This window comes from Echiichthys vipera, assembly GCF_963691815.1.
Source record: "Echiichthys vipera genome assembly, chromosome: 10".
NCBI classification, from domain to species: Eukaryota; Metazoa; Chordata; class Actinopteri; order Perciformes; family Trachinidae; genus Echiichthys; species Echiichthys vipera.
Window position 1 is genome coordinate 27,894,088 of NC_139835.1, and position 13,636 is coordinate 27,907,723.

Consider the following 13,636-nt stretch of genomic DNA (forward strand, 5'->3'; position numbering starts at 1 on the left):
TTGGGGTCCCCTGCTAAAGCTGCTGCCCCCGTGACCCGACCCCGGATAAGAGGCTGAAGATGAGATATTTAGGATTCTTTACCAATCTTTTAACCAACTTCAGCCCGGATCATCATTACCAAAAAACTCATTGGATCATTTTTTTTTACTTTACTGAACTTTAACACTTTAAATGCCAGGTTTTTTTTGAGATAATGCCACTGTTGTTTTCTATAGAGGAGTTTCTATTTTTATGTTTGAAGACAAAATATGTGTCATTTGCATTAACACTAAAAACTAAGTGTTTCTAGTGATGCACACAGATTAAATCAACTTTATTATTATAATAAGTGCATTTAAGGGTCAAGCTTCATTACAGTATATATTCAGCATAACGTTCAGCTTTGTTTCTTTACATATGGTGATCATCAGCACATACAAGGACACCTGTTTACAGATTCATGCTAAAAATCCCAGTTTCCTGTGGTTTTAAGTAAAAAGCAGCTGATTTTGGCAAAACATCCTACTGACATCTGAATTCCTGCCCTCCAACCTTGTACGCGCTGATGTTCCCTCTATCTATATATTTACTGTATATCACTAATACAAAAGCAGTTTTATCGTCCTTTTGCTTAAACAAAGCTTACACTGTAAAAGTATTTACGAGCGTATTCTTTCAAATGCTATGCCATTTTTTCACAGATCCATTGCAAAGAGGCTTCACACCGCAGATCATTCCAGTTTTTTCCAGTTTCCTCGCCAACTTCGATTTGTGCACAGTCCTCTTCACCCCACTTTGGATCTCCGCCACCGTTATCAGGCTTCACTCTCCAGTACCTAATTTACACAATTAAGCAAGGGATGTTTGGTAGATGTCAGATCAAACCTGCTGGACGACATCGCGTCAACACTTTGGCTTCAACGATTGAACAGAGAAAAACTGCCAATCAAGGCTTATACACAATCCAACAGGTTCAAGCAGGAATGGGATCCGAAATTACAAAAACAGAAGTTACTGCAGTGTTGACATTTTCATTGGCCTACACTGCTACATGTAGCTACATGCTAACGTCAGGGAAAGCTGTAACCTTGGCGCTGGCGCGAGTAGTTCATGAGCCTGTATTGGTGATATTTGACAGTCAAAAGTGTTGCTCTAACGTTTCTGCACAGTCATTCCACTGCTCGCTAAGTTACATGTACTTGTTACTTGTTTGATTTCATAGTTTGGTGTTTAGAAGCCTTTATTTTTTGAAGCTAAAGTTATGCTATACTATGTTCCAGTGAGTGTCAGTTTTTTGGCGGGATGCTGGATCTACACGAGGCTTCCTGTGAGGTCGTGTCTCACGGCTGTGCACTCCCATTTGCGACCAACAACATCATTTGTCCCACCCCGTTTATTAGCGACCCTGGCTATTGTCCAACCCGATACTTGCTAACTCTCCCGATTCACGCGGGAGACTCATAATTTTTAACCTAATCTCCTGCGGTGCTCCCAGTCAGTCATTTCTCCCGCTAAATCTCTCGATTTTACGGTGAAGGAAATAGGAAAGCTTTACGGGGTTATTTGTCATCACTGTAGTAATGCAGAAGAAGTAGAAAAAGAAGAAGAACTCGTTGGCGGTTTCTGGCTTCTGGTTCAGCGTTCGGACTACACAGGACAGAGATGGATGAAGTGACACCTGACACACCGAAAAAGAAAAGAAATGAAAGAAAAAAGAAACTACACTTGGAAGTTCAACACAAGTTGGAGCGAGACGTTTTCCAGGATAAGGCCAGCCGGGTTAACCTTTTCTAACAAAATTAACCCTGGTTCAACCCTCGATGTGAGGTAAGAGAATGGTGTTGAAACCTAAGTTTCGACGCCTGTGCAGTATGCCTGCGTTGATGTTGACACGTCCAGCAGGTGGGATCTAGCATCTACTGTTAATTTTACAGGTTGGGGCTCTTCCATGTGGAGTTTGCATGTTCTCCGGCTTCCTCCCGAAGACATGCAGGTGTCAGGTTCATTGATGACTCTAAGGGCACACTCACACTGTCCTTCTGGCCGGGGCCAAAACCGTTTTTTCAGCTAAAGCCTAGTACCTTTAAGCAGTGTGAGTGCACCCGTTCCGCGCATAACTGCGGCCAGCGGGCCGCTTGAAAGAGGTGGGCTTTAGCGGAGCCGTTTGCACATGTACGAGCACGAGCGTGCGCACGTGTACGAGCACGAGCCCTACGGCAGTAGCGTTATGTCCGCCTGTTCGGACATGTAAATAGAAGGAGGGACCATGCGCGGACATTTAACAACAACAGCAATGGCGGTGAAAGGTTCACGTTGGTGTGATGCGGAGGTGGAGTGTTTACTGCAGATTTGGTCGATGAAAAGATTCAAAAACAGTCGACAAGACGCACAAAAACTCTGAGGTCTATGGAAAGATTTGTAAACAAAGCCACACACACGTGATCAATGCGTGTGACGTGTTACGGCGTGATGGCGTATGGACAGCAAGAAGCATTGGCCGAGGCCCAGGCAGTGTGAGTACAAACGGGGCTGGGGCACGGGGGGAGAGGGAGGGGGGACAAGTACCCTAAAGCCCTGGTCGCGGTGCGGAAGGACAGTGTGAGTACGCCCTAAATTGCCCATAGGTGTGAATCTGAGTGTGAATGGATGTCTGTCTCTGTTTGTCTCTATGTGCCCTGCGATAGACTGGCGTCTGGCATCGGGCGTGCGTCCTGGGATCGACTCCGGTTGGAGATGTATGAATGAATGAATGACAGTGGCCAAAAGAAAAACCCAACTGATGCAAATTTACCTTTTCTTTTTTCCAGTGAACTAAAAAGGTGGATTTTTATCTTCCAACCAATGAGTTTATTTCTCCACGTGGAGCAGCTATACTCATGAGAAACGTTATTTAATTTTTGTATGAATGTCTAAATGAAGTAGTAGTATATGTGTCTATATTCAAATAAGGTGTAGAACATTTACTGTGTTCCTTACGCTGCAGTCAGTGGAGTCCCATCAACCCATTTCCAGGTGCCCTCTTTGTCTCCGTCACTCAAACCGATCCAAGTGTGTTTCCCGATGAATTTAGTGAGGAACTCCTGTTGGAGGCAAAGGAAAGATGCATTTTGAGTTGAGTTTGAAGAGTTTTAACCCTCCTGTAACCTTCAAATTGTACAAACGATGTTTATCCTTGGGGTCAATTTAAACATCCAGAAAATGATCATAATCAAAGTTGTTGCTCCAGTTTTTATGTCAGGTACTCGATGTGTATTTGTTGACGGCCTGAATAGGGTTTTAAATTAAACACAGCACCGTAAACACCTTCTTATACATGTATTTGGAAATATACAGGAAACCCAAAAAAACCTAAATATCTTACTAATTTACCTAAAATTGGATTGAAGGATATTAGCTTGTGTTTTATAGTAAGTATATTATTAGTACCGTATTTTCCGCACTATAGGGCGCACCACATTTTAAGGCGCACCTTCAATGAATGGCTTATTTTGAAACTTTTTTTCATATATAATGAGCACCGCATTATAAGGCGCATTGTCGGCTTTTGAGAAATTTGAAGGTTTTTAGGTGCGCCTTATAGTGCGGAAAATACGGTAAGTACAATTTTGTGTGATTTATAATATTTGGAATGAAAGCAATTTCCATTATCAAGGACAGTAGCGTGTATTTCTAAATATTTTTATTGTAAAATAGCTAAAAAATAATAATGATATCGTCTAAATGATCAACATGACCCAAAGGAACAGCGATGCGACAAGTTTGTGTTCACGACAATGAAGAAATATAATCATGTCCATTTTAGGTTTTCCCAGTTGTCCCCGTTAAATTAGGAAAAGTCAATAAATATAAAGCAAAAACAAATGATGTAAAGCGTGTAGTTAGAGATGTTCAACATTGGATGGGGTCTAATTGACCCTAAGGAGAACAGGAGGGTTAAGAGTATTTGTATATTCAGTTCACAGGGAAGAGCTGAACAATGATCACTGAAATCACTAAAATCATACCTGCTCAAATATACAGTATGTATATACAGTATAATGTAAATTCAACATTATAGCCGTGACACAGTAAATATTAGAGGACTTTATGGCCACATGTGTATCGGCAGCATACATACAGTATAGGGTAAATCATTCATAACACCCACTTTTAAAACTAAATACGGTGATGTGTCAGACTGATGTTCGCTTTATATTCATTTCAAGGATCAAGACGATTTCATCCATAAGGTTATAAATTAACTTCCTCTCATTCTAATGAACCAACGCTGATTACAGATCATAAGAAACAAATACGCATACATAAAAACAACATAGAAATACATCCCACGATAAAAATGACATGCGTATGTACAATAAAACATGTGTGCCACCCTCTGCGGACATGTGGGTGAAGAAGTGAGTAAAAGTATCAACAAAATATACTTAAAAGAACAAAAAATGTGCAGAATAAAGTATATTACTGAACTGACGTGATGTTTGATGCATATATGTGTTCCCCACATTTTAGGGCGCACTCACACTGTCCTTCCGCACCATGCCCTGGGCTTTAGGGTACTTGTCCCCCCCTCCAGGCCCGTTTGTACTCACACTACCTGGGCCCCGCGCAAATGCTTCTTGCTGTCCATACGTCATCACGCCGTAACACATCACACGCATTGATGGACGTCATCGCGATGCGTCGCTTTGTTTACAAATCTTTCCGTAGACCTCAGAGTTTTTGTGCGTCTTGTCGACTGTTTTTGAATATTTTCATCGACCAAATCTGCAGTAAACACTCCACCTCCGCATCACACCAACGTGAACCTTTCGCCGCCATAGTTGTTTGTTGTTAAATGTCTGCGCATGGTCCCTCCTTCTATTTTCTATGTCCGAACAGGCGCACATAAATTACGTCAGAACCGCCGTAGGCCTCGTGCTCGTACACGTGCGCACACTCATGCTCGTACATGTGCAAACGCGCTCTACAAAAGCCCACCTCTCCCAGACGGGCCGTGGACGGCCAGCTGGCCGCAGTTCTGCGCGGAGTGGTTGCACTCACACTGGTCAAACGCACTAAGCTTGACCCGAAAAACCTGTTTTGGCCCGGTGCGGAAGGACAGTGTGAGTGCGCCCTTAATTACTCTATACTCTGCTGGGAAGCTTAGTTTATTTGTTGATTAATATCAATAAGTACAGTATTTGCCTCTGAAATGTCAGTTTACAAATAAAGCAGCATGAACATTTACACTCTCTACAATACGCTGTATTTAGAGTATGAAGGACTAAAGCACACACTACCTGCTCTTCATATCCGTCTACAATCACCAGATGTGCTCCTCTGTCTCTGCAGTCCTGTCTTCCTTGTCCCCAAGAGTCCGACCGAGAGGAGAGGAGATAACAGGTACACCTGAACATCGTCCACCCTGCAGGACACCTTTTCTCTGTAAAATGCATCAAAACATTAATGATTAGGCAAAACCTGTGTCCTTTTATAAGAAACGCTGTGGGACTTCCCTCTTAGATCTCTATTATTGCTGATACATTACATTACTACGTTTCTGTTTACATTTCAGTGTGGACATCTCGCAAATACCTATTGTTGGAGAAATATTAAATTGTCCCTAGACAGTTTGCGTAAGTCGATGATCAGTCCCTCTCTATTCAGGCATCCTTGAGGAACTCGGGATAGAGCCGCTGCTCCTTTGCGTTGAAAGGAGCCAGTTAAGGTGGTTCGGGCATCTAGTAAGGATGAACCCTGGACGCCTCCCTAGGGAGGTGTTCCAGGCACGTCCAGCTGGGAGGAGGCCTCGGGGAAGACCCAGGACCAGGTGGAGAGATTAGATCTCCACACTGGCCTGGGAACGCCTCAGGATCCCCCAGTTAGAGCTGGTTAATGTGGTCCGGGAAAGGGAAGTTTGGGGTCAATGATCAGTCCCTCCCTATTATAGTGGACAGCTCTTAATAGAGCTGAAAATGCAGGGCTACTTGTCGTTCCTAGAGTCTCCAAAAGTAGACTGGGAGGCAGAGCCTTCAGCTACCAAGCTCCTCTCCTGTGGAACCGACTCCCAAGTGTTATTCGGAATACAGACACTGGCCCTCGTTTATCAATCTTGCATGAAAACGGGCGCAGATCTGAGCACAGAACTGGTCGTAGGACAGGACCCACGTGTGATTTATGAAACATTCGTTTCTGACCAATCTCAGCGTACGAATGAGCGGGCCTTGATAAATGCGGCGGCTGCATTCGATCGTCATTAACATGTTACGCCCTTAAATATTCCTGGTTCAGAGGCCTCGCCCACTGAGGTCAAACATGGAGAGAAGGAACGCAGGTTAGAAAAGAAACTTTTCCGACACAGACATCGGCATCCTGACATGGAGCAAAATAAAGATGTGCTTTTTCTCTTAAGAGTGGAATAAAAGGGGCCCATAAAAACGCTGTATGGAAAAGAATAACGGAGGCAGTCAACCCGAAGCAGCGCTCCACTGTGACCCGTGCGCGTTTGTGCGCACTGCTGAACCTGCGCTCCTGCTCTGTAGCGGGGTTATTAGGTATTCTGTTAGGGGATAACCTTTGTCATCTAGAAGAACCATACCAAGATGTTCATCATCTGATACCTTGTTTGATTTAACCACGGAGATGACTTTGGCTCCGCAGTGCGCCTTCCTGCAGCCGCTCGCCAACACATTCATTCATTCATTCATCTATCTTCAACCGCTTGTCCCTGTCGCGGGGGGCTGGAGCCGAGCTGTTTTGATATTTAAAAGAATCGTGATAGCTGAGCATCACACATCACCTGTACATTTATGGAGTGGTAGTTTTTGCGATTGATGAATGCGTAATCATTCATGGATGGTGCCTTCAGACGCACATGAGTACAATCAATTGCTCCAACCACAATTTTTATTTTTTTTATTTGTTTTAAGAATCCGTTTTGATCTGTTCTTAATATGTGACTGCTTCTGCTTAATGACAGCTGAGGTTTGTTCATTATTTTCAGTCAGATTTTGCTGCACCGCAAATACACAGGCTCAAATGTGCGTACACGATCTCAGACCTGACGTGAGATTTGATCGTAGCTCCCGCTCACGTCCAAATTGATTGAATTACTATAGATTTCATTATAGTTACTGGCAGTGTCTCTGTCTTCGTGTCTGTCTTTGTCTCTCTCTGTCTTTGTGTTCGTCTTTTCTCTCTCTCTCTCCTTCTCTTCCTCTCTCCGGTGCAGACAGATGTCCGTCCTCCACAGAGCTGGGTCTGTCTGACGTTCCTGTCTATTAAAGGGAAGGTTTGCGTTGCCACCGTACTCTACGGGGAAATTGTTGGGTCTATGTAAATCATAACTAAGTCATAGAGTGTGGTCTATACCTACTCCGTAAAGTGTCCTGAGATAACTCTTCTTACGCTTTGGAACTATAAATAAAATTGAATTGAATTGTGTTAGGTTACTGCTGGGTTCAGTTAATCTTCCCTAGACTCCCTGAAGAACACCCAAGGTCAGGATTCCCTCGTGGGACGACTCTTCAGTTCTCCTTGATCAAGAAGAAATAAACTCCTCACTGACCCGGGAACGCCTCGGGATCCCCCAGTTAGAGCTGGTTAATGTGGCCTGGGAAAGGGAAGTTTGGGGTCCCCTTCTAAAGCTGCTGCCCCCGCGATCCGACCCCGGATAAGCAGATGGAGATGAGATGAGCATACGACGTACGGGACTCTGGCACTTTGTCTTATTTTCCGGCATCACAACAAATTCTTCCCTAACACTTATATACCACAAAAATATATTAGGTTTTTACAATAATAATGGATTTAATGTTCATGGCGCCTTTCTCAGTACTCAAGGCGCTTCACAGAGTCCAGGTTCCCGTCATTCACACAGACGTGCGTGGTGGTGGTAAACTACGACAGTCACAGCTGCCCTGGGGCAGACTGACGCAAGAGTAGCTGCTAATCGACGCCTACGGCCCCTCCAACCTCCTCCTCAAACACACAGCAGTCACACACATTCACACGAGGCAAGGTGGGTGAAGAGTCTCGCCCAAGGACACGACGACCATGAAACAAGTAGGGGAGGGCGGGGATCTAACGGCCAACCCTTCGGACATTGGCCGCCTCGCTCTGCCAACTGAGCCCCAGCCGCCTACATTTTAATTTCTGCATTATTTTATGTCTTTGATTCTAATTTTTGACGTTCATGATTTTCTTTTTATGCACATTTGTAGAAGCTTCTTTAAAGGGAGCCTGAGAATTAAGACTCATTTGCATACGTGCATATGATTATAAATCACACTATTAGTCCATTTTATTGAAAAAATAATAATGGAAGTAAATAACACAACTTAAAAATCACCATATACAGAAGTGGGACAGAGAGAATGAAGAACTCACTTTGTCTGGCCAGGCGCTGGAGCCTGTCCAACTCCGTGGTCATGGCGGTGAGGTTGGCGTTCAGCAGGTCTCTCTCTTCACTGCTGACCTGGAGACGCTCGGTCAGGTTGGCTCTGATGGCCGAGAAGACTGCAGATGAATCACGGTCTGAAATAAAGACCAAACCCCTCATGCATTCATACGGATAGTAAAGCAAAGGTCCCGTATGCTCATACTTTTATTTAAGGTTTCTGCTTGGACCTATTTAACCCTCCTGTTCTCCTAAGGGTCAATTTGACCCCATTTAATGTTTAAAATCTCTAAATAATGACATTTTTTTTGTTCTTTTGCTTTATATTTATGTCTTTTCCTAATTTTATGGGGACAACTCATAAAAAAACCAAAAATGATCATGATTATATATAATTTTTTATTGTTCTTATTGTACATGTACTTGTGGCATCGGTGTTCCTTTGGGTCAATTTGATAATCTGGATGATTTAATCATTATTATTATTGTTTATTTTACAATTCAAATATTAAATGAGGTCAAATTCACGCTGCTGTCCTTGATAACGGACGTTACTTTCATTCCAGATGTTACAAATAACACAAAATAGCACTTAAAATAACAGACTTACTTTAAAACACACACACAGAAATCCCTCCATGCAGTTTAACATCAGTGATATTTTTCATTTTGTTAAATAAAAACATAAAGTACCCGACTTAACTTGAGTCACACATTGATTATGATAATTTTCCAGATGTTTAACGGTCAAATTGACCCCAAGAATAAATGCTGTTAGTGAAATTTGAGGGCAACAGGAGGGTTAAATGCTTTAACGTTCATTTTATGTGAGAGTGTAATACTTTTTATACTTTCACAGTATACTTTTATTTAAATGTGTTGTTTTCTTGAAACAGTCTTCCTGTTCACGCTGTTGTGATGTTAAATGACAAATGTTTTTGAGCCAATAATGAAACATTTTAGGCCAATTTCCAATGATTTGTGTTTGTCAGGCTTCATACTCAAACCAAACAATTCCACACTTTCAAAGCCTTTATCATCCCTGTAGAGGCAATTGAACGAAAATGCCATTTGGGGAATTTAAAGTCGTTTCCATCTTGTGGTGGTGCTAAAAATGAGCCTGGGCATGTGACGTAGCAACCGCAACCTTTACAAACCATTACACATCAGAATTGGCCACAGAAATAACATCTGAGGATCGTTTCATGTCAAATATCTGGAGATTTTAGCTTTAAATTACTCTTTGTGTCTAAAATCAAGCAGTTTGTTATAGACTTTATTCAAACTAAAGCATATTCGTAACCTTGAAACCACAACATGGCGTTTTCCAACCTTTAAAGACTTTGTTCGGACCCTGATTTGTGAATTAACTCTTTTCCTCTTTGACTTTACTCAGATATGAACACTGAATAATTATAAACACTCAACGGTGGTTCTCAAACTCTTAACTCAATAATTCACCTTTGAATTATTTTTATTTATTCAATATTTAATAAACAAAAACCTGAAATGTGACATTTCAAATGTTTAGAATCCATCAGTGAATTCAAAGCAAAACAATGAACTGAACATTGAGCTGCATCTTTTTGTAAGTTGCATTTATAATTCAATGGGAAACATGTTTGTGCCTCACTGAGGATCTTTGGTTTTACCTGTATTGCTTCTGCGTTTCAACCGCAAATCTATTTTTTTAAATGTTCATCAGTCATTCAATAATGAAGTAACTTCCCACTCACAGGATCTGATATCTGTATTTTCATGGTTTCATTGAAAATAGAAATATTGAATATAAAATGCGTTTTTTATTTTACGGATCACGCATGACTGACATTTTTTAAATCAACATTTTAAAAAGATCCCACACATACCCCTATTTGAGAAACACTGCTCTACATAAATACAACGATACAGAAAGGATGTATCTTTGCGATAGTTTTATTTTATGTTTTTCTTCACAAAAAATCAAGTTAGTCAGGGAACCGGAGCACCCGGAGGAAACCCTTGACCGACACGGTAGGATCATGCAAAGTCCTGACAGACAGAAACCAGCTGTCTGAGGGCTGAACACTCAACCTCCGCGCTTCACCGCGCCCTGTTACGGCCTGTTGTGGCCCGAGTGCTGACATTTCACTCCTCGGCCTGCCTGTCCTTATACTGACGCCGGTGACTTGGAGTGATCGACTTCTTGAATCTCCTCCACAGAGATGGCGTCTCCCTTCTCTCAGGAACCCTTTCTGGACCGTCTTCCTCTTCCTCTCCGATGTTCTCAGCCGTCTCCGTCGGGGGAACATCCTCGGGGATCAGCTGCTCGCCGGTTTGTTGTTGGCATGTACAGGCCTCCTCCTGCGCTCTCAGTTTGGAGGCCAGCTCGAGCTTGGAGCTGGACATCACCTCAAGCTGCTTCTGCAAGTCCTCCATGTGAGAGGCAGTCACCTTTCCCTTGCAGGCTTCTATCTCCAGAAGCTTCTTTGCCTCCAAAAGCTCGGCCTTGACTTCCTCCAGTTCTTTTTTGAGGGTCTCTGCCTGTAGCTGGTAATTGAAGACCTTCATGTTGGTTGACTCATCCAGTTTGTTTACTTCCTGTAAGCCCTCATCAGCATTTGGCACATGCTGGTTGACATCCTCCAATGTGTAGTTAGTTGGAGCTTCAGCACATGGCTCGGAGAGGAGCTCCTCGTAGACCTCCTGAACCTCTTGTTGTCTCTGATTCTCAGTCTCTAGCTCTGTGGAGGTCTCTTCACAGTCAAGTTCTTTGAGCTGAGCCTCTGGCCTGGTGGGCAGCTTGTCGCTTACATCCTCAATCGCTAGGAGTCTTGGAGTCACAATCTCTACCTCTGTGGAGACATCTTCATCTACAATCTCTGTGATTGTGCAAGTCCTCTGCGGGACTTCTATTATAGTCCAGATCAATAATGGAGTGCGGGGGCGTCGGTGTCGTTTTTGTTTCTTCCCGTGGGGTTGACGTGGCCTGTACTGTTCTTCCTGGTCGTGTGCTTGTGCTTGCTCATACTTTTGCTCCTGCCAGTGCGGTTGACGTGGCCGAGACTGTTCTTCCTGGTCGTGGGCTTCCGCATACATCCATTCCTGCCAGTGCGGTTGTTGTGGCTGAGAGTGTCCTTCCTGGTCGTGGGCTTGCCCGTACATCTGTTCCTGCCAGTGGGGTTGACGTGGCTGAGAGTGTCCTTCCTGGTCGTGGGCTTGAGCGTAATTCTGTTCCTGCCAGTGTGGTTGATGTGGCTGAAACTGTTCTTCCTGGCAGTGGGCTTGGGCTCCCGCATACTTTTCCTTCTTCCGGTGGTGTCGACGTGGCCGAGGCTTTCCATCCTGTGCTCGGGCGTACTTTTGCTCCTGCCAGTGGGGTTGACGTGGCTGAGAGTGTCCTTCCTGGTCGTGGGCTTGAGCGTAATTCTGTTCCTGCCAGTGTGTTTGATGTGGCTGAAACTGTTCTTCCTGGTAGTGGGCTTGGGCTCCCGCATACTTTTCCTTCTTCCGGTGGTGTCGACGTGGCCGAGGCTTTCCATCCTGGCAGTGGGCCTGTGCTCGGGCGTACTTTTGCTCCTGCCAGTAGGGTTGATGTGGCTGAAACTGTTCTTCCTGGCAGTGGGCTTGAGTGTAATTCTGTTCCTGCCAGTGGGGTTGATGTGGCTGAAACGGTCCTTCCTGGTCGTGGGCTTGAGCGTAATTCTGTTCCTGCCAGTGGGGTTGATGTGGCTGAAACGGTCCTTCCTGGTCGTGGGCTTGAGCGTAATTCTGTTCCTGCCAGTGGGGTTGATGTGGCTGAAACGGTCCTTCCTGGTAGTGGGCTTGCGCGTACATTGGCTCCTGCCAGTAGGGTTGATGTGGCTGAAATGGTTCTTCCTGGCAGTAGGCTTGCGCGTACTTTTGCTCGTGCCGGTGGTGTCGACGTGGCCGAGACTTTTTTTCCTTGCCTTTGTTTTTCGGTGGCTGGTCGGATTGAGGTACCTGATGTTCTTCCTGTGGCGGTGGATTTCTTCCACCATTTGGATCCGTTGAGACTTTGGAGTGGCGCCCTGGACGGACATCCTTCTTCACTCTGGGATTTTTGGTCTTAGCCTTTGGCTTGGTGGGGATCTCTTCGGTGACCTCCACCTCTTGGCCTTTGGTATGGATCCCTTGGAGTTTGGAGAAAATATTCTCACGTCTCGTTTTGATATCCTCAAACCTTTCCCCGTTCTGGTTCGAGTCCTTTGGACCTTCTGGATCAAGTACATGCTTTTCTCTCCGATCCTTGTGTTCCTCCATTACTGTCAATCAGTCTCTGGGTTGTAACGTAAATCAGTCTTTTCCTTTGCAAAGGTTTCAGTTGTCGGCTATCTCCAACAGAGGTGTCTGAAGGGTTGAGAGTCTGTGGCTGAAGTGAGATCCCCTTGTGCGTGTCCTTTACCTGGAGCAGAGTCACAGATGGAACATTCTAATTGGCTTTGACGCATCACATTCCGGAACTCCCACTGTGAGCGGAACGGAACTGCACCCAGTGTTGTTTTTATTCAAACAAACTTTATTAGCATGCAATATTAAGACATTACAAAGTACATTAAAGGTACAGGGAGGAGTTTTACACAAACATACAGTTTGATTTCACAACAAGGAAAGAAAAACTGAAATCATCCGACAATGTAATCCATAGTTTTCTTCAAGATTTGAGAAGTTTTTAAAGCTTTTTGTTATTAAATACTTTACATACAGAGTCATTGAATGTCTGTTCAACATAAAACATGTTTGTAATAGGAAGAAACTGAAGAAATCAGCCTTGTGAATATGATATTTGCCCCAAAAGACACAGCGATTTTATCAACGTTCTTGTTGTCAGACTCTACATTCAAAAACAAGACCATATATTTTGTTATAGGCACCAAGACCTATACATCGATCACTTTATTAAATATAATATACTGTTAAAGATTAAACTATTTAATGTGCTGTTGAAATTCAGCTCCATTTTGACAATTAAACACCATTAACATGCTGCATAATGTATCAGTAATAATTTAAAGAAGTATTTTGTGTATTATCAGATTACGCATATGATAGAATTACCACCAATATGACTTTACTAATAATTCTGTATTATTGCTTCAGTAAGATGTTGAACACTGGGCATGATAAATAAATATATTTGCTTAGTAAGAGGAGATGATGGATATTAAGAGTCTAAGAAGAAAAACACATTTCCTATAGTTTGTCTGTGTGTCAATAGTCGTAACCTTCCTCTCACAAACAGTGGTTTGTGTGTAATATGTTTATTTATATGTTTATTT

The 13,636-nt window shown here is 43.4% G+C and overlaps 1 protein-coding gene across 1 annotated transcript; it reads right to left on the reverse strand.

Annotated features, from left to right (window-relative positions):
- Window positions 1-662: 662 nt before the first annotated feature.
- LOC310952473 (C-type lectin domain family 4 member M-like) lies at window positions 663-8,519 on the reverse strand (the record flags this gene model as incomplete). Its single annotated transcript, XM_083921089.1, has 4 exons — window positions 663-816; window positions 2,957-3,060; window positions 5,260-5,402; window positions 8,348-8,519. 4 exons carry the CDS (start codon window positions 8,517-8,519, stop codon window positions 663-665), a joined length of 573 nt encoding a protein of 190 aa, XP_083777215.1.
- Between the last annotated feature and the right edge of the window lie 5,117 nt (window positions 8,520-13,636).